General features: G+C 34.5%; 1 protein-coding gene across 6 annotated transcripts in view; it reads left to right on the forward strand.

Annotated features, from left to right (window-relative positions):
• The window catches only part of LOC121861633 (gamma-tubulin complex component 6-like), a 101,060-nt gene that overhangs the window by 66,464 nt on the left and 9,087 nt on the right, over positions 1 to 25,509 (forward strand). For 5 of the 6 annotated variants that reach the window (XM_042359523.1, XM_042359524.1, XM_042359527.1 and 2 more), the window contains 21 exons: positions 420 to 731; positions 2,957 to 3,094; positions 3,645 to 3,775; positions 5,311 to 5,567; positions 5,977 to 6,130; positions 7,726 to 7,922; positions 8,335 to 8,479; positions 8,761 to 8,870; positions 9,768 to 9,878; positions 10,421 to 10,765; positions 11,032 to 11,254; positions 13,033 to 13,167; positions 14,122 to 14,221; positions 15,418 to 15,610; positions 15,837 to 17,421; positions 19,838 to 19,924; positions 22,190 to 22,316; positions 22,563 to 22,722; positions 23,491 to 23,632; positions 23,928 to 24,084; positions 25,081 to 25,248. In XM_042359523.1, the coding sequence (XP_042215457.1) occupies positions 455 to 731; positions 2,957 to 3,094; positions 3,645 to 3,775; positions 5,311 to 5,567; positions 5,977 to 6,130; positions 7,726 to 7,922; positions 8,335 to 8,479; positions 8,761 to 8,870; positions 9,768 to 9,878; positions 10,421 to 10,765; positions 11,032 to 11,254; positions 13,033 to 13,167; positions 14,122 to 14,221; positions 15,418 to 15,610; positions 15,837 to 17,421; positions 19,838 to 19,924; positions 22,190 to 22,316; positions 22,563 to 22,722; positions 23,491 to 23,632; positions 23,928 to 24,084; positions 25,081 to 25,248 (4,942 nt within the window). In that variant the 5' untranslated portion in view covers positions 420 to 454. The remainder of the gene's footprint in view (positions 1 to 419; positions 732 to 2,956; positions 3,095 to 3,644; positions 3,776 to 5,310; positions 5,568 to 5,976; positions 6,131 to 7,725; positions 7,923 to 8,334; positions 8,480 to 8,760; positions 8,871 to 9,767; positions 9,879 to 10,420; positions 10,766 to 11,031; positions 11,255 to 13,032; positions 13,168 to 14,121; positions 14,222 to 15,417; positions 15,611 to 15,836; positions 17,422 to 19,837; positions 19,925 to 22,189; positions 22,317 to 22,562; positions 22,723 to 23,490; positions 23,633 to 23,927; positions 24,085 to 25,080; positions 25,249 to 25,509) is intronic. The other variant, XM_042359528.1, reaches the window with a different exon arrangement.

The following is a 25,509-nucleotide window of genomic DNA, read 5'->3' on the forward strand; positions in this document are numbered from 1 at the left end:
TATACAGGACTTTAGGTTTGGTTTGGTTCAGTTAAAGAAGGTAAAATGAATGGATGGAGAGGAAGAAGACTTTGGTGGAGAGTGTACAACCTAACCTAACTTAACTCCTTGATCCACCTAATGAAAATGGGAGGGAACTACATATAATGCGTATAAACATACAAATAATCTAGATTTGTCTCCTTATCAATACCACTCCCATGTTTGGTTATAACACTCTGGTGAATTGTGTATATGTGGTTATTATTTGGTTGTACTGTATACCCTCTTATTAGCTTTTAGATGTTAGAACACAAATTTTCCACTTATATTATTATATATTGTAATATTTATAAATTTCCATAATGTTATTTTATTTATATATTTTAGTGTGTTTTACTAAACTTTCGAACATCTCCATTTTCATTTATTCATTTCAGGTCGTTAGGTGGTGGTGTCCCTGGTGTGAGGTAAAATGCACAACCTACCCCTGCCGAGAGAACTGATTAATAATGAGGATGGTCCTTCCAGTAATGCCGCCCCAAACACGAGCCCAAAAAATATATTGAATAACACACAAGTACGCGATACACCAGCTGTTGAAAGTACAATATGTCTTGTGAATCAGTTAGCTGCATACTTCGGCGAGAATTGTCGAAAAGGTGTTTATATTCGAGACAAGGTCAAGGAAAATGACCTCCAGCGAAGACTAAAGAAATTGGTTTACTCAGTCTTGCTCACATATAGGAAAGGTATGTAAAGTATGTTTTGATGTTTCATTTTGTTAAAAGTTTTACATTCGGACAACACAGGAATCTTAGAAATTTTATCTTTGCAATCAAAAGTTTAGACAATTCTAAGGCATCTTTCTTCTATGACGTTTCCTTCGCAAATGGCCGGCCTAAAAATGACCTACCGGGTAACCTAACCGGGAAGCTCTCTGTCCTCTGGTCATAGACATTGCCCTGGCATATAAAATTCATTTGCGAGGGAAACGTCATAGAAGAAAGGTGTCTTGAATTGTCCAAACGATTGATTGCAAAGATAAGATTCCCAAGATAACCGCATTGTGGAAAGTAAAATAATACTTTTTTTTTATGTATATGTCTGTGAGATCATAAGTTTACATCTTTTAGCTGTCGTGAAAATTTTCAATTCACTAGCTTGTATTAAAATGATAAAGAGTAGGCAGAAAGATACACAATGAATTCATTAATTTTTATGTGAATTAATTTAATAGCAGGGCGAGCTTTTATACTCTAACACTGGCATTGTTGTACAGAACTATATATCGTTTTAAAGGGCTCATATTTTGTGAATACAGTATACCCATTGTGTTTTTCTTCATATTTTGGTAAATTTGTATAATTAATGCATACTTGTTGTTGTCTTTACATAAATCGTATTTTAGGTAATACTGGAGCAGAAGGCTTACACCAGGAGTTGTTTGCTTTGGTTATTTTTTTCCACAGCTGTTGTTTGGATGACAACTTTTTTTTGTATTTATATAGTATAATACTATAGTTTATTTTAATTTTTTAAATTTTTATTTTTTTATTTATGTACTGTACGGTCAAAAATCACCTGTAGTGAGCAGGGTATGAAGGATGAGGGAAATTGTGGGATAAAACACGGCAGAAAGCTGATTATATGACACTAAAATGAGGTCTCTACGTGCTTTGTACACGAAGAAATTAATTAATTACTATACATATTCCACCGAAAAATTTGCCATATCGGCATGTGTCCGTTTCTCAATCCGAGCGTACTCTTACGTTCACAAAAAAACGTAAAATTACACCAAGCTGCTTCAAGGAAAGTTGCTTTCATTGGTACCAGATATAAAAGTACTGGGTAAGTTCTTTCTGTTTAATATGATGGGGGAGGGGTTGTCGGCCCGGCTAGGAAGTTAGGTAATGTTAGGTAGGTTTCTTTGGTTATGTTAGTCAGGTCAAGTTCTATTATTTTCTGTGCAGTGTCATATAATTTTTATTACTATCGTCCAAAGAACATTATATTAAGATTACTATACTGACAAGGAGATGAAGGGGTAGAAAAGTCATGAATTAATGGTACAGTATTATACTTTGTTCTTAAAATTGGTTTGGAAGATTTTGCAGCTATTAGAGCATCAGTTTCCAGCACATGTCCTAAAGCCAGGCAGCAAAAATCTCAGTTTGGATTTTGACTCTTGAGTTGTGTCCAGAATGGATCTTGAACTCCTTTGATTTTCTTAGAATTAAATTAAATGATACCTGTATTAGCATAATGTAATACAAAAGAATGCAATGAAGTACTTTATTTAATTCACTGTCAGGAATACTTTTACTAACAGTCAGGTTATTAATGCAGTTCTACAGTATCTCCTACATATTCAGTAAACAACTATGATGTCTAGCCTGTTAAGTTTTATACCTAACAACTGAGTCATCACCTCATCACTCATCAGTATTCTCATGCCATATTCCTTTGTGCCACCATAAGTCTAACACCTTCCCTAAATAACTATCATATGTATTGACAAACCAGAATGATCATGCTTTTCTCCATTCCATACTTATTTCACTATTTATAGCTGTTAGACAAGTACTGTAACTTAATGATATAATTTTTGTTTGTTCAATTTTATATAAGTTCATTCATTAACTGTCAAAATTTTCTTTTATACTTTATTTGTTCACTTCCTAACAGTTACTGTGTTAGTCATTTCTGTTATTTATTAGCTTTTTAGGCCACCATTTCCACTTGGATAAAATTTTCGTCCTCCAAGGTACAGTATTGCCATGCTTTTGAATGTGGTGTAGGACCATTTGCTCTTGTCCCGAGGAAGTAATTCTGCACCTATTAATACACTATGCTGTACAGTATGAATACAGTATACAGTACAGTATTTGTATCAAGTAGATTTCATTAAAAAATATAAAAGATGTAGTTTGGTTTAAATGACTAGTGGTTTAAATGCAGTTTATTTTTTCAGATTATGACACAGAAAACACTGTGGTAAAGCTGACTGAGTTGGAGGAGGTCATATGGCAGACATTTGTGTTGCGTCATCACCGCAGATATGATGATGGAAACTCCCTTGACAAATGTTTGCAGTTTTTGAAAGAACGTGGTAAGTTTATGGTAATTATCCTCTCGTTATCTCATGAATGAGGTCATATCACTCAGTACCGGTAGAACTGTAAATTAGGTATACAGGAGTTTAACATGATATAATGTATGGAAAACAGAAAGTAATACACATGTACAGTATGAGCTACAGTAAGAATTGTTGTAGTTGACCATTCGAAGGGTAAGTTAGGCTATAGCAAAGAATCAAGTAGCTAGTGTGAAAGTATGTCAGACAGAATTATAAAGAGAATGTAGGACAAATTATTTAGATAAGACACACCTTGAAAGTCATGATGGTATGAATGCCAAAATAGAGAAGAGCACAACACAGTGGCTTTAAAGGGAGTTTTTGTCTCTATAATGAGTTTCATGTCCAATCACAGGGGATGGTTATACTGTAGTACCAGTACAGTACCATGAAATTTCAAGCCAGTGATAATACATATGGAACAATTGAAAAAAAATGTTTAAGGAAGGGCATTTGATCTTAATAAAGAATGATTAAAAAGATAATAATAGTGTACAGTAATAACATATAAAACTTCCAACAGGTCACTTGGAGGCTGGTAGTGACATACGAAGTGTGTTGAAGTTCCTCGTGGCCCTCAAGGGCTTTGGTGGAGATATTAAGAAGAAACCAACTCTTGCTGAACTAACTCCAAGGATTGTTCATGTTGGAAAGGTAAAAAATAGTGTTTTATGTCCCTAAATATTTTGAAATTTTTAACATGAAGGGTTAATAACTTGCCAGTTTCTTTGTTAGGAGCTTAAAATCGTTTTGTTTTGCACCATTATATGCACTAGAAACTGGCTGACCAACTCATCTCTGTAAAAGAAAAAGAAAGTTACCTAAAGGAGTAGTACACAAAGTAAAAGTTCAGGAATGTGTGAAGAGATTGAGTAGGTCAGGGGTACAAGTTTAGATAAGGTGGTCCGAAGACATTTTTGTCACAACCCTTCCCTCACAGGAAGGTCTTATTGATAGCAATATATCAGATAAATAGATAAATTGGTGATGAACACAGTCCTACTCTAGGGTTTGAAATATTTGTCAGAATAACTCACTAAAACCTTTTAAGGGATATGCCTTCAAATTATAGCCAGTGATAGATATCTTAGAACTTGAAAAATATCTATCCGTATTTGGCATCGCTGTAATGGTGGTGAGGAGCCACGAACACAATAGTTCTCAATCTTAGGTAGATTACTCAGTTGGAACTTGGAAAATGTTCTGTATAATGTGATGAGACTGCCTTTGATATTGAAGGAACTGAATTCTAGAATACTCTACAGCTGTTCTGCCTTGTTTTCTAGAGATAGTTGTTGGTGCTGCAGGTAAAGTTAGGAAAATATTCTTTGTCTGTCTAGCCCATTTGGTGAAGTTGCCCATCTGAATCATTTAATTCTTCTAAGCAGGAAGTACGAAGAGTAAGAGGTTTTAGATACTGTATACAGTATTGTATATATTTTTAATGTTGATTTGATGACATTTGAGGAGTATAGAGTTCAAGCTCATGGTTTAGGGAGATATAAATTTCATCAGCATTTGCTTATTAATTTAACAGTAGAAAAGGGAAAGGAATTATACAGAAAGTGACTTAGAGGAAAAAATGGATAGAAGTTAGAGCAATACAAGACCAGACCTTCTCTTTTAGTGTCATTTACAAGGAGATTATCCAGGAAAAAAATTAACTTGCCAATCTCTTATCTCCAAGTTCTGATTTTAGTTGCTAGATAAAGCATTAATTAGCCACTAGCATACTTGAAAATGCTTTAAGTTGGTCTTGCTGTATCAATGATTTGGTGTGTATTATTATTATTATTATTATTATTATTATTATTATTACAGTATTATTATTATTATTATTATTATTATTATTATTATTATTATTATTATTATTATTATTATTATTATTATTATTATAAGTATTATTAGTGGTACCGGTATAAATATTATAAATACTAGGTAAGTTGTTAATAAAGCGTGAGGTGACTGATGGAAAGCCTGTTTGTTTGCCATATGCTGTTCAGGCTATTGTTTTACTTATCTTTGACATCATTCAGTGTTTTAGATTATTTTTTTCCACTCATCGGACTTTTCCATTTATTCATTCATTCTTATTGCTGTAACAGATGTATTCTATGGTATTAAATTATTTCTATTATTATTATTATTACCCGGTACTGTACATTTGATCAATTACATGGTTGTTCCAGAACCAGCCCAGGTTCCTGCCCGCTGGCCCACTACAATATGGAGACACATTCCTGCAGTCTGCTGAATATAGGCCCCACTACATGCACTTCCCTCCGGAGATATTTTGTGTGTCATCCTCAGCTAATGAGGAAATGGATGAAAACAGGAATATTTCTCCATTTGGAATTAAACCCATTATGGAACTCAGTAAGGCTCTGCCAGGAACTGGGGTTAGTCCCTTGCTCATGGGAAGAAGCCAGAGTGACTCAAGTGGCAAGTAAGTCCTTTCAGTGGTCATTTGATCAAGAGTAGCTTGAATGAAATAAGATCTTCCTGGTTTCATAATATTTACGATAACTGTACTGTTATAGGTTTATGGGATTCAGTTTCATCCTCACTTTAGCTTATGTTGGTTATAAGAAAAGGTAGCAGATTTCTAACATAAGAATATTAGTAGAATCATAAAATTTATTGCATGAATATTGCTGCTGTTATAGGAATAAAGCTCAAATCTGACAACTGGAGGAAATAAATTTGGTTCATTGCTGGTGGTAGAAGAATAAACATTGAAAGTACAGTATCTTATTCCAAGCTGCACCACCTATGGGTAGCTGAAAACCATAGATTACACTAAAATATTCCTACAGTAGTACATTATTTTATAATTCTTCACAAATTTCCGTCAGAATCTTGGGAGCGTTGTTGCAGGAACATAGTGGGGAGGTGACACCTGATGCTGTTCTGTGTATTCCTGAGCTTCCTAGCAATGCCCAAGGGTACAGCTATTTCAGCCATCTTCCCAATACCTTGCTGTCATCATCTCCAACACCTCCAAGTGCAGTAAGTCTTACAACTCAAAGTTTAAAATATTTTTAAAAATTTAATCAGCAAATACTATTCACATTATTGTTTGACTGTCAAAACACTTTAGTCAGAATTTTTCTCACCTTAGACTTATTTTTTACAAAGAACAAAATTTATGCATTTTTGACAATATTTCTTACTGGGTATATAAGTAGTGTTTTGTATTGGGAAACAATGCAAAATACTTTTTGTCAGACAATGGAGAAAATAGACTTCAAAAATTGGCTCATCTGGTACATAGTAAAAATAATACAGTAGAAGTCCAAAAATCTGGACTGCTTGGGGATTGGGTCGGTCCGGATTTTCGGATTTTCTGGATTCTCAGGCAGTACTTTTAAAATTCAAATTTAAGGAGGAATAAAGAAGAGATGAACAGGTACATTTTGATAGTTTATTCATTAGCAAATATAGCATGCTTCATTTATCAAAACGAGCAGTTTTAAAGGAAAAGCTGTGAATTCTAGAATTTTATTCTTTGCCTTTTTTATATCATAAATTGTAGACTTTCCAATGTCGTATGTTTCCATAAGAAAAGTATTGCTCACACCATGTTCTAGTTTCTTAATTATTTCAAGTTTGTCACTCAATTTCAACGTGTTTTTCTTTCTTTTCACACAATGAAGTTTATCTACTTTAGGAGCCATTATTATGGGCTTGTACAGTACTCTGTAAATGGAAAGAGTAGGATTCAAAATTACATACGTTGTCACAGTTTGATTGCTCGTTTTGAAGTGGCGACTGCGTGGTCGCTTGTTGTCGCTGTGCAGCTGTAGCGCTCATGCATGCGCACATACACACAAAAGCCAGCTAAAAAAAAAAGTTTTCGAAAAGTCCGGATTCTCAGGTGGTCCGGATTTCTGGCATCCGGATTTTTGGAGTTTTACTGTAGAACTGTTACAGATAGCTCATCTAGAACAAATTATCAATATTAAACCTTAAGGGATAATCCATCCAGAATATAAAACTCTGGGGACATGAGAATTATATTTACTTTCTGAAACAGAATCATAGACATGCTTAAGGGAATTAGGACCATTATCATGGTATTTTGCTTATTTGTGTTCAGTATTTTCATATATATTTGGTTGTCTTATTTTTAGGGTAGATCCAGTAATACTGTATCAACAATAAAACCATTGCAGTTGATATATGTACAGTGCTTGTATGGCAAATTTTTATTCAATTTTTTGCAAACTTTAATAACATAGATATTTTTTTATCTCCGTTTCTTGCCAATTCTTGACAGAATACTTAGTTAAAGAAATTTAGGACTGTTTAAAACTCTATACTTAGTTATACTGCAATTACTGACATCTGTTCTCAACAGAATATGAAGAGATGCAGAGCTTAAAACAAGTGGTATTGCATCGCCATCTCAATACAATACCACTTGTTTTAAGCTCTGCATCTCTTTATATTCTGTTGAGAACAGATGTCAGTAATTGCAGTATAACTAAGTACAGAGTTTTAAACAGTCCTAAATTTCTTTATTATGTGCTTATAATGTGGAGGATGTTATATCATTTTCCTCTACTCTTTGGGTTAATCTGTACAATTGTTTTATATGCTAGGTTGGGAGTGATGAGGGATATGCATCATCTCGAGCAGCTAACCTCCAGACTCCTGAAGATGACATAGGAGATGTATGGGAAACAGTCCTTCAAGGTCCACCCCTTACCTCTCGTCGCACCTGGGAAACCTTAGACCATGTTCCTCTGAACAAGGAAAAATTATTCATTACTGAAGCAGGACCAGAATCTTCTCACCAGTAATGGGATTTATTCTTCTTCTTAATGAGTTGCATTGATTTGATAGTTTTAGGACAAGAACTCAATTTTGATAATTGCATCAAACATATCTGGTTTTGCCATATTTAATTTTTTTAATGAGATTTTTACATGTCATTTTATAGTTTTATACACTATTTTTGTCTTGAATGCTTTTCAACTTGCTAGGCCATAGGAATCATATGAATGTATGCTAAGCTTATTTATGTATATACTAGTAGCATGTCTTAATATATATTGCAAAAATGGCACATTATTTTTGTACTTGAATATGGGAAAAAGAATTTCTAAAAAAATTTCTCCTCAGTAAAGTAGTATAGCCATCTTGTTCACAGATAATATGTTTTGTTATATAACACAGTACAAGTAACACATTATTTTTTGTTCCTTTAGCATTTGGTTGTTGTATCAGGAGCTGTGGGGAAGTCTTGGAGATCATCATGTACCAACCCTTTATGTAAGATCAATGAAAGAACTCTGTCAAGATCTCTTGAATCTCATGATTGGTGTGCCTTCACGCAGCTTCCTTTGGTCTTCAGTAAGTTAGCACACTCTCAATGAGTACTGTAGTGTTACATAAAAACTTTTTTTAGATGCAGAGTTCTTTTGAAACTTAGATATTTTGTTCTAATTTGATGTAGTTGAACTTTTAATTAGTTTATATAAATTTTAAATTAATTGATAATGTAAGCTTTTAATTACATTTTATAAGATGTATAGATGTGTAAGATTTAGGATTTACTTACGTTGAATCATTACTGTTAGGTATTACAGAGATTTTGGTTCTCATAATAGTGGTGCTCATCTTGTTGTCCCCAGGAGTCAGAGAGCTTCTGTGTGAAGGATGGCCTCTGCTACCCTGGTGTAACTCCTGAACATCTTCGAGGGTCACTTATGCCCTTTGTTGAATGTGGTACTCTTGTGCGCAGGTAAATTTCTTGCTTGTCAGATAGCTACTACAACTGAATGAGCTGATCAGTTAGTAACCTTGAAACTTCATAATTGTCATGTTTTAATTCTTGTTGACTGTCTTACTGTCATTCTAAGTTAGAATTTCTCACTAGTCTTATAATTTTCAATGTTCTGAATATTAAAAAAATAAATAAAATCTGTCAAAAGTATGTAGATATTTGGGGTTATAATCAGGTAATACTGTATTTTCCTTCCTCAGTAAAGTGATCTTAATTGTTACCATTGTATACTTCATTACTTTCCCTCTCTTCACAACCATCACTTTTGTAGCTATAATATGACTAAATATTTTGTAAATGCTATCAAAATTTTCAGTTTAGTCTTTATTAATGACCTCTGACCTTCAATAATAGGGCCACCATAATATTTATCTGCCCTGTATAATAATCCATTGAGTATACTACAGTACTGTATTGAAATTCATTTGACTACCGGGATGTCTTAAGGAATTTAATGACACTGTACAGCCATTCAGAGTTCTAGAAGGAAGTTTGTAAAAAAAGGAGTTGAATAAAAAGTCCAAAGGGAAAGGAAATGCAAAATCATCAGTAAAATTTCTCAAATATCAACCAAAATTATTGGGTTGATATTGTATTTGTATGTTTCACTCCCAATGGTTGTCTATCTCTTTATATCAACTTTGTCCTATATATTCCCTATATTTTCTCCTTAATGTATTATTCTAACTTTTCCTCCACATAATGGCTCCCTATCTTTACCCTTTTCTCTTATTTAGCTCCACATGGTCCCTCTGTAGAAATAAAGACCCTACTGTCACTGTGTATCAATAGCACTTACACAGGCTATTGAATGCTACAGCTTCGCTTCAGTAACAGTTTGTTCATCTCTTACAGGTTGGAAGTGGTGTGTGCTACTCCTACATTTGACACACAGCAAGTACTAACACAAGGCTCAGTGTATCGGTCATTTACTGTGGCCATATCTAAGGTGCTACAAGTTTACAGGTGTGTTTGATGCATTATTTATTCAGTACAGTAGCTTCAAAGCACAAGATGGATGCTGTAGTCTAAAAAAAAAAATTCAAAGTGGGGTTAAGTTTTAAATTTATTTCACCCTCAAGTAGAAAATATTTCAGGTAGATGTGTATTTATAAATTAAAAAAAGGCAAGTTCCACTTCCATTATACTGTATATACCAAGATTTAACACGGCCAGATAAGAAAGATTTATTGCATGTATTTAAAGGTGATATAAATTGAATCAGATGGTATTTTAGACATACCAGTATACTTTACCCTGGAGTTATATCCACCATGATCTGTAACTACTGTAAGGTAGAACGATACAGCAATTTTATTTTAAATAGTCACTCACAATAATGTTAATCCTATATCATAAGGAGGGACCATAATGGTTTGCTCTTGTTATGTGGTTATATCATGTAACACAGTGATTATCACAACAGAATCACAGAATTTCCAAATAAATTTTTGAAGAAAATATTAGAAATTCCAGAAATTATTTACTAACATTTATTAAAATTTCAGAGGTACCGTGTTTTCATTTAGCGGGGAAACTCACCTTCCCAAGTTTCAAGAGAGAGCGCGACATTTGTTAAAGAAAATCAGATTTGTTGCCCATCTGTGTCATATTTCTTTAAACTGTTACAAAGTTGGGGATACACCTGGACTCACATCAAACAAGAAGGCAACAGATCTTAATAACTCCACCAGACCACAACACACGTTAGGTGTTGGAGAGCCCCACCAAGAAATGTTGAGGGGTCTTAATCTGCTTGGGGAGTTACTGAATCAAATTATTGTTACCAAGGACCAAGCCTGTCTACTGTTACTTGTATCTATCTTTAAGAACTCTTGTGCACCATTCTTTCAGTAAGTTATAGTAAATTACTTTTGTCTTCATTAGATTTTAATTTTTGCATATTGCTGAAAACAATTTTGTGTAAGATATTCTGTTATACTCATCATAGTCATATAATAGTTTTAGTATACAATTGAAATGCAAGTTTGATAAATTCCATGCTGCACAGGAAGTTAGGTGTGAGAGGGGTGAGAGAAAGGCTGTGAGCTATACTTACTGATAGTAATCTTAGTACATTAGTTATCACTGTACTGTATCCATTCCCTTAATATTACAGATACTTAGAGGACTGGATATATGATGGTGTGTGCTTAGACCCCGGGCTAGAATTTATGATTGATGTTGATGGAAGATCATTACTAAGACGTGATAGAAGCTACTGGACGAAGGGTTATACTCTACGTGATCAGTCATCTGTTCCTCCCTTCCTGAGGGATGTGCTACAGGAAGCTTTTACCTGTGGCAAAGCTCTTAATTTGCTCAAGCTTTGTTCTGTAAAGGTATTTTATGCACCTCGGAATTTTAACACTACATACTGGTATATTATATTTTTGGATATTATTGTTTGTTACTAAAGAGATATCCCTGGGGTGTGAGGTGAGTTTAAATCAAACATTAAACAAGCATAGCAGAGTCTTATGTGAAGTGTGAGCAGTTGGTCCACAAGCTGACAATCATCACTTCCTTAAGCTAGACTTTAATTACCATTCATATACGCAATGGAATTATGTTTGCTCTGTTGCTAATTATTCAACCATTCCGAAAACCAGTTCTTGATGGGCGAAAATTTTTCCAACATATTGACTACCTGTATTGGCCTTGGGGATGGTCAAGTAGAAATCTTTAAGAATTGTGGCCACCAGAATTGAGCAATATAAACTGAACTATATTTTTCTAAAACAACTATGCATTAGAGAAGGATTCTGAAGCGGTGCCAAATACTAGCTGGGGGAGTGTGTCACTGACTTCAACACCCCCAACTTCTTTATACAGTAATACCCCGCTTTACGCGGTTTCACTTTCCGCGATTTCGCATTTACGCGGTACCTCGCCAGAACCGGACTTTCACTTTACGCGGTGCATCTACTCATATACGCGGGAAGCGGCGCGGACAGAATGCTCACAAAGTCGCCCAGTCATCAAAACATTACTGAGTTCTTCACCCGCCACCCACCACAACTGGCCCAAGTCAGTGATAGTGAGGATATGGACTTATATGGACTTTGAGGGGTTTGACAAAGAGGCCCTGCAAGCCTATGTGGTGGATAGTGATACAATTGATACAAGTGATACAGGTGAGGGCCAATAATCTGCCCTCTGCCTCGGAACCAACCCCCCATCCCTATGTGCCCAGCCATCTTTTCTACTAATGTAAGTGTTAAAAAAACTAATATTATTGATATTTCTCTTAATTATTAATTGTGCGTGCATACCATCATAAAATTAAGATGTAATTTTTACTACAACGTAGGTATTGTGTCTGAAAAAGTGGAGTTTGGGGGTCGGGCCAGTCTCTATTGGAATTAATCCCATATGTTCTGTTGTTCACTTTACGCGGTTTTCACTTTCCGCGGTACCCCATGGGTTCAATTGACCGCGTAAATCGGGGTTCTACTGTAATTCTTTGTTTAAGTTTGGATTATATATAGTCGTCAAAATGAACCTTCCCTGATGCCCCAAAATAGAAAACTTTCATCACTTATTAAGCACTTGTTTCTTTCCCCATCCCCTCCTCCCCCTAACAGTGGATGAGTAGGAGTCAGCAGTCAGTTCGCCCTATTTTTTCAAGGAAATAAGATGTTTTTATTATGTAGTTTCTAATTGAGATATAGAATTTTGTTCCACTTTTCTGAAATAAAATAGTAAAGTTTTTATACCGTATTTCAATTCACTAATTTCTAAATTATATTAAAATGTTTTTATGGCTTCTGCTTTTGAACATAAAGTTTTCCATAAAATTAATTGGTCATATTAAATTTTTAAATTTCTGTCAGTACTGTAGTACTCTTGATGAAGTACTGTGTGTATACTGGTAAAATAATAATAGCAGTACATAACTACAACAGATAATACTTGTTTCACTAAAAAACTGTAAGTATAAAAATTATAATATGTAGTATTAGAATTAAGATAAACAACATGTATTTTTCTTTATATTCTTAGTTTAAAGACATTTTGTTTAAATATTTAACCAATTGACATCTTCCTTTAAGCTGTTTCAATGCCATGAGCTAATAATGGATAAGCCATCCAGTCACTTACAACTACCATATTACAGAATCATCTTGTCCAGAATGGAAGCACCAAACATCCAAGTTTACAGTTATGTATATCAGGCGAAGAGTTAGAGCAGATGCGACGTGAGTGTGAGGTCTATGCTGCACACATGGATCATATGGCAGCACAAAAACAGGTGAGTTTGTTAGTGATGTTCACATGAAAATACCAAATATACTACACATTTATGTATTTTATAACCTGAATCAGGATCTTGTTGGGATAAACAGGGTCATATATTTGTTCGTAAACCCTAAATGATTACAGAACTATATATTGGGATGCGCAATATACAGGAACCTAAATATCAGTAGCAGTAAAGTGCGATCATATCATTGCGAAGAATAAAATATGATCAGCCTTTATTCCTACTGATATTTTGGTTCCTGTTTATTGAATGTTCTAAAACATAATTATCATTTAGAGTTATTGAATATTTTTTTTTTACCCTGTCTTACTAAATTAAACCTCATCCTCATACTGGTGCCCTAAGGGATGGTTTGAGGTGTTTAAGAAAAGTATAATAGGGGCATTAATGAAAAGGTGTAGGATTGATGAGGATGAGTGTGGGGAGTACAGCCATTTTTATTTATTTATTTTTATTTTTTTTATTTTTAAACATTTTAATCACATATCAGCTTACTAGCCATTTGGGCAGTTGTTCTATCCAGTGTTAGTACAGGGGGAAACTGATGACCGGGAAACCTATGATGTTTGGTAGGGTCACACTGGATAACACCCTTCTCACTTGTGTCTGGGCCGAGGCTTGAACCCTTGATATTTTGTACCACCAGGATTATATGACTGGACATGTTAAGCGGTAGACTGGCTACCCTTGGATGTATCACCGAGGCTAAACTACAAGGAATTATCTCTCTTTCGCTGAGCTATCTTTTGCTTTTTCTTCAGTTTCATTTTCCTTTCTGTGATTAAAATTTTCTTATCTTTTTGCTTTCTCATTGTCTTTGTCTTTTTACGCTTTCTTCCTAGTTCCTGTGAACTATTTTTGCTTTATCTTATCAGTTACTTGATTTGTATATTAATATGGTTGATTCTGATGCATTTACAAATTTCTATGTTTTGTCTTTAGGTTACAGCTCACCAGAAGGCAGAGAAGGAAAGGGAAGAGAATCAGCGCTTGAGTGCATTATCATCAAAAAAGCACGCAGCCATCATTAAGGAAATTGAGAGTATGTAATAATTTTATTTTGGAATTTTTAGTTTAGTTTCTGTTGTCATGACCTAAATGCCCATAACATCTTGGTGATGGGACTAGCATCCAGCCATAGTGCTTGTTTCCAATTTTCTTGATGGCAACTGGGTCACCATGCCATCAGGTACCATAATCACAGGTAACTCACACAGGCATGGCAAATGTCCATAAAATGGAGATGATAATAAAGATGGTTATGCTATTAAGTACAGGTTAGATCATGGAGACAACATGCATTTCTGGTTGATGATTTCTAAGTGCATCTCCAGAAAGATACACAGGATACATAGGAGCCATTATAATACAGACAGTTAGCACACTGTAAAAGTTTGACACTTTATTACTGCATAAAATCTTAACTAAGGAATATTTTATCTGTCAAGTCATTTATAATTTGGATATTGTTTCTTGCCTGCTTCTTACTTTGTCTTAAAATTTAAAATTAGGAAGATTGAGAGTACAGTACAGTATAGAGGTCCAGATATACCCCTCCATATTTTCACTATTTGCTATCAACTACACACTTACCATGAAAGTTGAGAATTTAAATAATTTGAATTATTTCACTGTATTCAGAATATTTGTCAACTGTATATGCTTGAAAGTTATGCCCTTGTAGATTCGTTTCTGGTGAAGTTAAAAATCTAAAGCTATATTTGTTACTCTTAATAAGTTAATACTCTTGGGACTAAATAGTGCTTTAACCTTTAAGATATTTTACCTCTGTGACCTGGCTATAATACAGTAAATGATAATGATGCATAAATGGTAAAGAGTTAAAAAACTTCAAAGGCACCAGTTGTACCCTTAGGTAGTAATGATCAAATATTCTGGCTCATGGATGACTATTCTTGTTTTGTACTGATAATAGTCTTTAAATGTGTAGTGGATAAGTTATTTTCATTGTAAATATTTGAAGGATGATCCATGTTGTGTACTCTTCCTCCTGTTTTTCTACAGCCTTTGCTTTTTCTTTTATAATTTTTCCCTCCTTGTTCTAAAACTCTTGAATAACATCTTCCATGGTATTTCCAACAATTTTACTTTCATTTTCACCTCATGAACTTTGACCAATTTATCCTCATTTTCTGTTAATATTATGTCCTCTTAACGTAGGTTGTCATTTTCCCCAAACACATATCTTGAGCATTAACTATTTTACATTGTTTACAGAGAAGCTGGAAGATGTCCACCAGAGTGAGGCAGCACAGAAGAGGGTCCAGTTAAAAGAATTAAAAGAAGAAATGTTGAAAGCTGAATTGAGAAAGCGAGAGGAGAAACAGTGGGAACGGGATGAAAATCGTAAGATTGCCCTGGTGTTGGAGGAGAAAGAGGCAGAGCAACAAAGGGGGGAAGAAAAATTGAGGTACAGTAAAATGACTATTACTTATTAAAATCACAAGGTTGATGCTACTTCCAAAAGCACCAGAATACAGTACTAAAAATGAACACTTGCTGAGATATTTTGTTTCTTTATGTATGTGCTTCAGTATATGTATCCCATGCAGTATATGGTAAACTTTGTATGTATATTGTAGATACTGTATCGGTTTATTGTTATAATTATTGATTATGCAATCAATTTCTTTCAGGGTTCAAATGGAATTATTCTATCGTCAAAAGATGTTTGCTGCGGAACGTAGTGAGGCTCTCGCTCGCTGGCGAATGAGGCGATGTCAACTTAATGAAGCTCGCAAGCAATTCTTCCTCCACAGTGATTGGTCTGCACAGCAAATAGATGCTGAGACTCTGAAGCTACAAGAAACAGAAAATAAGTCTGATGCTGAAGACATATGCAGTACTGAAGAGACAGCAGATGATGTGTCACAAGTTACTGTTCGGTGTTTAGTGTCTGATGTTCCACATTTAGAGCAAGGTGCCCAGCACAGAACTCTTCCCAGAAACCTATTAAATATTAACTCTGAGACATGTATACAAAAGCTGGTAAACATAAATGAAAATCTTGTTGTACAATATCCTGATGATATTAAAGATAGTCCCAATCAAGAATTTTCCTCGGTTTCTGATATGACACCGTCATTGATGAGTACTTCATCAGACTTTGTAGATACACCTCATGATGAAAATCTTCCAGACTTTGAGGTTGATCTCAAAAGATCTGTAAGTTTTGAGAAGAATTTTAGAGAGAACAGGTATTCTGGTGCATACACAAAAAGTTCTGTTGAGTCTGTACTTTATGATAGATCAGAGGATGTTGGTGCTCAGAGAAATAAATTGCCAACATATATGTCAACTTCAAATAGTAAAGTTGAGGCTTCAGTCAATAAGAAGAGAGTTTTGGAGGAAGAGTTTGGAATCATCAGTGAGAGTACAGAAGGTGCCCATGGAATTGTGACAAAGGACATTAAAAATCAATCCACAGCTGACAGGATCTTTGGAGAATCAATGCTCCATAATCCAAGACTGACGGCTGAAAAGAATCATAATAAGGTTCTCAAGGAAGAATTTGGCATCAATGATTGTGTGAGAGAAACTGCAACAGCCCAAGATGCCAATGCTAACTTTGCAACAATTGGTGTCTCAGGGATAAATCATGGAGAGGATGATGAAAATGGAAACTTAGAAGGCAACCATCATACATTCCAAGCAGATGATATTAATGCTAATTTGGCTTCTGGAATCTCAAGTTCAGCTTCTCCCAAGATTAATGATTTTGAGGATCCCAATGCAAATATAGCTGCTTTAACAGATAATGTTCCTGTAATTGATAAGAATGAAACTGAAGGAAAACATACTCTTGGTATAAGGGTCGGTGAAGATGAGGACAATGGTAACACTGTTCCCCAGAATATGAATGAAGTTATGTCACAATATGAGGAGAGATGTACTCAGGCAGCTGCCATTAAGCAAAGGGTACTTAATGAAGAATTTCACTCCACCACAGTGAACAAAAATACATTGAATATCTTGAGATCCAAACCAGTACCTTCCTCACTCGCTGCAAAAAATAAACAGAAAGTTCTTGAAACTGAATATGGAATATCACAGGTGGAAGTAGCCACTCCAAGAGAAGAGAGGCCTACAATATCTTACAGTCGACAAGTATCAGCCGCCAGCACTTCCAGCTACAAGTCATGCTCTTTTTATGAGAGACAAACTTCTGGCTCAACAGCTTTTACAACACCAGATGAAGAGAGGCCAATCCTTATTGATCAGGTATTTTTATCTTTTATTTTTCAATTCAGTTGCTATACATGGGCTTCAAGAATCATTTTGGGAGAGGGCTGTCAGAAACATGGATATAGTATTAAAAAATGTGCTATGAACTTCATATTTTCCGATTGTTAGGACTTTTTATAATCTTAAGTTAAGATTGACTCTGTATAGTTAGCAAGTCTAGATGGTTGAATCTTCTGACCCCAGGGCCCTAACTTGTGTGACAGAAATCTAAAAAGCAAATATATTTAAAAAATTTATTAAATTTTATTTATATCAGATTTTTTAAGCATAACCCTAAGATAGAAGGTTGGAGAGATTTTCCTCCAGTACAGTTGTGTCCCAGACTAATTATACTAATTAAGCATTTCAGTGTTGCCACATCTCACAAAATGCACCAGTCACTGTAACAGGTGACTGTACATGTATTACCAAAGGGTATGATGTTGAATGGTCTTAAGAATGACTGTACTACTAATGGGTGATGGTAGGTTGGTTAAGTGACAGGAATAAACCATGCAGATATTTGGGGCACTGTTGTGTAAGAGGAATACTATAGAACACAAAAATTTAAGCAACAAGATTGAATTAATGGTTATAACAGCAGTTGAAGGAAGACCCAATGTTAGCCCTTGATTCAGGCCTCCCAACATTAAAACGAGAAAAGTTTGAAAGAGTTAGAAAATTAAAGTAAGGTGCAGATTTTTCTAGTACATAATCAATTTCAAACTCCTAAAACAAAATTTACCCTCCACTTTTATGACTCATTAATGACTAGAAACAGCCTAAACACTTTTAGAGTGGAGGACTACGGTTGCCAACCCTCAGATATAAGGATGGTACTTTGATTGAATATCTAGAGCTTGTTATTCAATACCTTGAGGGGAAAATATGTATTAGAAGCACTTTTTTTAATAGTCTGTCCAAAGCTTTATCTGTATTCAGTGTCATCCTGCTTTATTAATAACTCAGCTATCATCCATTTTCTTTCTACTTAATGTGGACAGTTTCTATAGTTAGTAAAAATTTATAAGTACAGTATTGTAATTATTATGTTGTCTTCTGTCTAGTGTTGTTCTCTCAATACTGTATTTCTGTGGTGGTGTATTGCATATGACAGAAATAGAGTACTGTATAATGATTCAAATTTGGATACATAGTGTCAAGTACAGATTTGGGTATAAAGTGCAGTTGCAGTAATCCCCATACAATGACAGTATGATGGCAGTAAAGTGTTATATAGTTTCGGCCTTAATGTAGAGTTGAATTGAAATGCATCTAATTTGTATGATGGTCTGTGATGTAGAATTATTGTGGTGTAGTTCTCTTTAGCTACATACAGAATATGCTATCATAAAGCTGTTAATCAGACATACACATAGAGGAGAATCAATAACATGTGTGTTGTTCTTTAAAGAATACATAAACAATATTCTATCCAAGAGAAAATAAACCAATGATTTTATTTTTGGGTAATTAATATGCTGCCTATTGCAGAAAGAGAAAGTGAAAAGTGGTGGGCACAGTGACCCCAGAGAAAGGAAGGTCCCTCTGGAAGTTTGTGCCATTGGGTCATAAATCAAGGTCATTGTTATTCAAGATAGAGTACACATTTACATGATAGATTGCACACAGTTTAATTGCTCTGTGTATCATTGTTTTATTCACCAAAATAATATTTCATCTATCTTCCTGTTTTGTGTACAATTTTCATACTAATACATACTTCAGAAAGATATTTTATAGGTACTGTCATCACAATATGGAATATTTTGCAAGACAAAAATAAATTTGTCCTGCTTTCAGTGCATTATCAAAATTCTTGATTCTACTGCTACACCAGTTTCTTGATTCATTATTTACTTCAGCCGTCGCTATTAAACCATTGTACTCTATACATAACCACTTATACATGTAGTGTATTCACAAAAGGTGGGACTTTGTATTCTGTCTTCTGATGAAATATTTCCATTTTTTCTCTCACACATCACTGTGTCATTAGTTAATTTGATCTGTGCCTTTTTTCTCAAATATTTGTACAGTCTCTAAAGTTTTTCCCTGAAGAGGAGTGTTAGGGGACATGTCTGCTTACAGCATAGTCTTCAGTTAATTTTTGATGTTTTCATAAATCCTCAGTTATGGGAGAAAAAATCAGTGTACAAATTCATGAGAATTCTGGCCCAAGTTCCTAAATAGATGCATGTAGTGCTATAGAAGGATTGTTTACAAGAAGGAATTCATGTTTACATAAGCTAATGCCTATTGTTCATCTGCTTTGCTCTTATCGAACATATATTTCTTGCAAACTCCTAACATAACCTATCTAAGGGGTGTAAGCCTTCAGTAGGCTTAGGGATTAACTAATCATGGCTAAACTTTGAACTTCCTCTGCCCTTTGCTACACTAACTTGGGAAGGTGGGTGGAGAAGTGCTGAAGGAACGGGGGAGGAGCATCCATGGCCATGCATCGGATGCTGTTATTCATAAACTCCTCTGGAAACATGTAGGTGGCAGCTGATGCCCCATTGTGTCAACAGTCTCTTTTATCATAAGTACAGTATAAGTGCATCTATTGACAATGTTCAAATGTTTGTAGTAGAATATAAGGTTGATGTTTTATTTACTAAAGTGTGGATTTTTTTTAATTGATATATTTATTTTATTTTATTTTAATATTTAAGAAAAGTGAATGCTGATAACGGGTAAATTTTTTGTACAGTGTTTATGGTGGATTTTTATATTGTACAGAATTATGTTTTGTGATTAATGTTACTTGGTATTTAGTTAATATATTTGGATAGAATATACCTTAAGAGTATTGTACTGCATAATATTAACTCTTGTATATTATTGTATATATTTCATTTAGATTATTTTTTTATATTGAACTTTTAATTTTATTGTTAATGTTTATTTTATGATTGTAAAAAGATTTAGTTCCTAAGCTTTTTATATTAGGTTTGAATACCATCACTGTTTTATATTATTTTTGTTATACAGTATTACCTTGCACTGTATAAGCTCTGATGTTATGCATGGCTAACTTTAAGTGTTTGTCATCATTAGTCTAAATCTGTAATACACTGCTGGATGGTGTTCCCATTTGCTGCCACAATCTTTTATTTTGAGACTGCCCTGCCCACTGAATGCTTCTAAATTTTTATACCTATGATAATACTGTACAGTGTATCTTTTTCAGGGTCGTATTATTTCAACCCAAGTACATGTATTTTGTGATGCTGCCATTAACTTCTTTTCATCTTTACCAGGCTTACAAATCATGAAAGATATCTATAAATACGTGGATATGTTTCTTGTGTACTGTACATTACTTCATTATATGAAGTTTGAGAGATGTTTCTCTTCTCATACAATTTGATGATCACATATGTCTCTCTTCATAGTACAGTAATTAGGAACATTTCTATAGAAACAATGAGAAATGAAATATGAGAGTGAATCTGTATTGATGTTAATAATTAGAAAAAGAATTATCTGAGTAAAAAGTATTAAGATACAACAGAATATTTGTCAGTCTCTCCAACCAAGATGCTTATAAGAATTTAAGAGAGTCAGAGACAAATATTTTAAGTACCGGTAGTTCTTCTCATTTGTGTTATAGTTTTCACATATTGTACATCAAGTGTCTGTATTTTCCTTGAAGTTTTCTGTTTTTATTGAAGACATGTAAATTGAATGATGTATTCTCAAAATGCATTCATTATTTTAATTGAAGGACACAAAGGCATTGAAATAACATGATGACTCCGGAAGTCATGAAGATATATTCAACCTTGAACTGTCAAATATTATACCCAGGGTTGGTTTGTGTGGCATGTCAAGCCTCTGATCTACTAACGCTTATGTTCTTGGGAGGATGCCTTTCCATTTCATGTGAAATAGCTTTGGTTTCCAAAGAAACCTCTAACACTTAAGATGATATAGTTTAGTGAGGGGTTTTCAAGCTCATATGATTTTGTTGCACTGTTTGTTTTAGACTTGTATTTTTGTAAGCAATAGAAACTTGCTATAAATTTTGGCTTGTACATACAAGTAGTTTTCTATTCAAAATTGCAGTGCACTTTCACTTCAGCACTAGATGTCAAGAATAGTCAGATGATTTTGTAGTAATCCAATTAATAATTTTTAAAAGGTGGTGTTCCATGCAGGTACAGTTCAGTGTTTTATCCTGTTACAGTTAGTGTTCCATACAGCTACATAAGTGTTCCAAAAAGTTAGTTAATTTTCTATCCTATTGCAGAGAGTGTTCCATATAATTACAGTTAGTATTTCATCAAGTTCTTATGCATAGGAATATTAAAAATCATATCTTTGCAGAAGCGTCTTTTAAATTGAGCCAACAACTTTGTGGTCTGGTACTGTAATTTATTTTATTTTTTTACAATTGCATGGTTGTAACATAAACACTAAACATCATGAGTCTTCTGGGAAAAATAAGTTTGTTTTCTTATATCTTGTTTTGAGTTATATAACAAGTGTGATGCATGTGTTTATGATGGCATTGACATAATATTATGAAGTAACGCTTTTAAGTACAAGGTACTTACTACAGGTACTCTATAATCTATATAGTTCAGTATAGAAATGGCTGGTAGGTTGTTGTTATACCTAATCAAAACACAATAAATATAAATTGAGAATTATGTGGCCTATACAGTGTTATTTATTCATGAAATGTACATAAAGTACTGTATAATTAGAATGCAGTGCCATATGTAATACTATAATGTTTATTCCACAAAATCAGGAACCCCTGTTGTCGCCTGCTCAACCAGACCTTGATATGAGCCCAATGGATGACCTGCTGTCTGCTGTTAAAAACTCTGTGGTCTGCAAAGCTGAGCCGTACAATGTGGAGAATCTAAAACTAATGGGTGAGACTACTGGATAATTTTCTATTTGAGGATCTTTGTAGACAGACTTTTTGTATATTCAATGGTTGCTTCATTTATATATTTTTATCTCGTCTTTTGCCCATCCATTTATCATCACTCCTAGTTTAGTATTGTCTATTACCCCACTGCTTAATATTTTGGTTGAGTTTCTGAATATGGGACTTGATATTTGAGGAAGTATAAAAGACTAAAACACCACTAATACAGGTCATCATTGTGCTGCAGGTTGTGAGCCTCTCCTGGACATAACTGGGACTGCTCTGAATGGAAGACCAAATACCAGACAGCCAGGATCCAAGGAACTACCTCCTTCTCCAACTACCAATGAGCTGTCTTGTGCACCTATTTATTTTATTCGCTCGATCAGAATGCACTTAGCAACACAGTGAGGATCTCTGATTCGTTTTCCCATCTACAGTAGTTCTCATAAAGCCTAATGACCTAAAGCAGTTACAGTACCATGAAATGAATATCAGGAATATGTTACCATTATTCCTATCTTGATTGAGTGTACCTCCCTTTAGATGCTGCATACACCTGAGTCATATAAAAACACTGCACCATCTTTCACACACTGTTGTTCTCATTATCATGTATCTATTTACTTCTGAGCCTCTACTAAGTCTACTTTATGCTCGTACAGGTACATATGATGATTAAATTTTTAACGGAGACATCTTATTATTTCACCTTTTGCACTGTATCATTAGAGCACAAACCCCAACATTATGTAGTTTTGACATTGACCCATGACCCTAGTACAGGTATGTGATTTACTTTCTTTGACTTGTGATCCACCTTCTTCAATCTTTCTTAACCATCACCAAAATCTCTCTCTCTCATATTTCATTAATATCAGTTTACCGGATTCAGTGTCCACAGCACTGGGCACTCTATGGCTAGACATGTGACCAAAATCAAATTAGTATGCCCTTGGCTACCAATTGACACATTTACTAAACTTTAAAGGAATTTTTCCCCCCAAGCATAAGATAAACATGCTTTCATGCTGCTGCTAGGTTATAACAACTTATTGAATTAGCAACAATAAAAATGGATTTGCTGTGAAAGATTGAATTACTATTGTACTGTATAGATGATGGTACAGTATTGGTCTTCCCTGGAGATCATATTAATTAGCTTTGTGTTGCAGGAGTCGGCTGGTTAATGAAAGTCTCTTGAGTGAAGTGTTAGTACAAGAAAGTCTTCTGGACCATTTTTCTGCCCTCCGAGCACTTCTCTTGTTACACGATGCTCACTTTGCTCGTGCATTAACTTTAAATCTCTTCAATAAGGTGAGAATTTTCCTTGTCTGTATTTAAAGTTTATAGAAAAAATACAGCCATATTTTATGAGCTTATAATAAAAGTTCAACAAAGTTTCTAATAGCTAAGCATGTTGGGAGAAATTTGCTTATCCTTTGTCACCTATCTGTCTTTCACCTCCACTCATGTGTAAAAATCTTCATGAGTTTCTTATTCAACTACTGTTTCACAAGCTGTGGATTTGTCAGTATAGCACTAATATTTTCATCCATAAATGTTTCATTGTAACATTGATATTTCATTTCATAAATTTAATTATTTGCAGGTGGGTACAATAAGCACCCCTGCTGCATTGCTGGTACCTGTGGAGTTGAATAATATCCTTAACAAATCAGTATCAGAGTCTTGCTGGAGCACAAGTTCACTGGCTGAGAATCTCTCCTTTGCGGTAACCAACATTCCCCCATCATTCACACACGCAGGTCAGTTTTTTATTAGCTTGCGTAATCTAAACATCTGGTTGTTCATCTCCTCAGAGTTGGATGACTTTTTTATGACAGGCAATCGCTAAGTTACGAGTGCCCAACTTATGAATGAGTCTCAATATATTCATGACAAAAATCTGGAACTAAAATCCCTTTCTTTACATTAGTTTGTTATTTAATATCACTTTATTTACAATATGTACTTTGCTTGTTATGTTTGGGATAATGGATATTATTGTTTTGTATGAGCAGGGTTCTGTTTTAACCGAACCTAACCTATGGCATTAGCACTGTTTCATGACTCAGGGACTGTCTTTTATTTTATATAATGAGCCACCAGATTGTTCATAATATACTGTGAGTTGGGAAAAAATTACTGTACCATTAAGCTGTTTTTTATCATCATGATAATGTACTGGGAAAGTCACTCAAGAATTATATATTTTTGCCACAAATTTGTTCAGTGAACATATGCAGCAGCTTTAGTATGTTGTGAAAATCTTGCTGCAAAGTGAATTTAGATGAATAATATAATAAGTTTTACTCTGTGCATAGTGACCATTCCCATTTAAGTTAGCTGGGTCACCATGTCATGATGATGATGAGTCATCATATGTTTGCCATGATTTAATTTTAACTCCACAGGCAGGTGTAGCTATGAGGACATTATCTCCCCCTTTCTCCTCTTTGCTGAAGTTATACCAGATTATTTTTCACTCTTCTGACTGAAGGTCTAATGATGAGTTAATGGACAGTGCTTCGGTGGAACTTACCTTGTAGCTTCAGATTCCACGCACATACTAGACCCAGTGATTTTGTATTTTATTTATTTTGAATTACGTATCTACGGTAAGCAGAATCTGCACAAGAATGCAGTAGTCATTTGCAGGAGTAAGTAAACCATATAGAAAGTTATTTAATAATTTGTGTTTTATAACTGGAACTATTGTGTATTCATTGATTTCTAACTGTCCTTGTGTTCTCTCATCACAGCAAGTGTTGTAGACTGCCTTGAGCTGAGGTACCACGTACGCTGGCCCCACACTCTAATTTTGGACGATACCACCTTGGCCTCATACTCTCGAGTGTGGACTTTCCTGGCGTCTCTACACTATAGTATTTTGGCTGCTGATGATCTCTTCCGTCACTTATCATGTGTTTGTAAGTTCAATGCTTGTGTTACTTTATGCGTCGTGTTGATTTCTGTATTGTGTCTGGGAATTGATTTATATTGAATCTTCAGTTTTTGTGTTCTCTTTCTGGTAAGATGTCTATGGATTACTTTATCATTTACTAGTGTTTTTGTTAGCATTGCTGTAAGCATCACTCATAATTTAACCAATTTCAACATTGTACATAGACCATAACAAAAACCTAAATACTTGTATTTTGGTTAACAAATTAGAAAACTTTATAATTGTT

The sequence above is a fragment of the Homarus americanus genome, unplaced genomic scaffold (genome assembly GCF_018991925.1).
Source record: "Homarus americanus isolate GMGI-L3 unplaced genomic scaffold, GMGI_Hamer_2.0 scaffold9847, whole genome shotgun sequence".
Taxonomy (NCBI): domain Eukaryota; kingdom Metazoa; phylum Arthropoda; class Malacostraca; order Decapoda; family Nephropidae; genus Homarus; species Homarus americanus.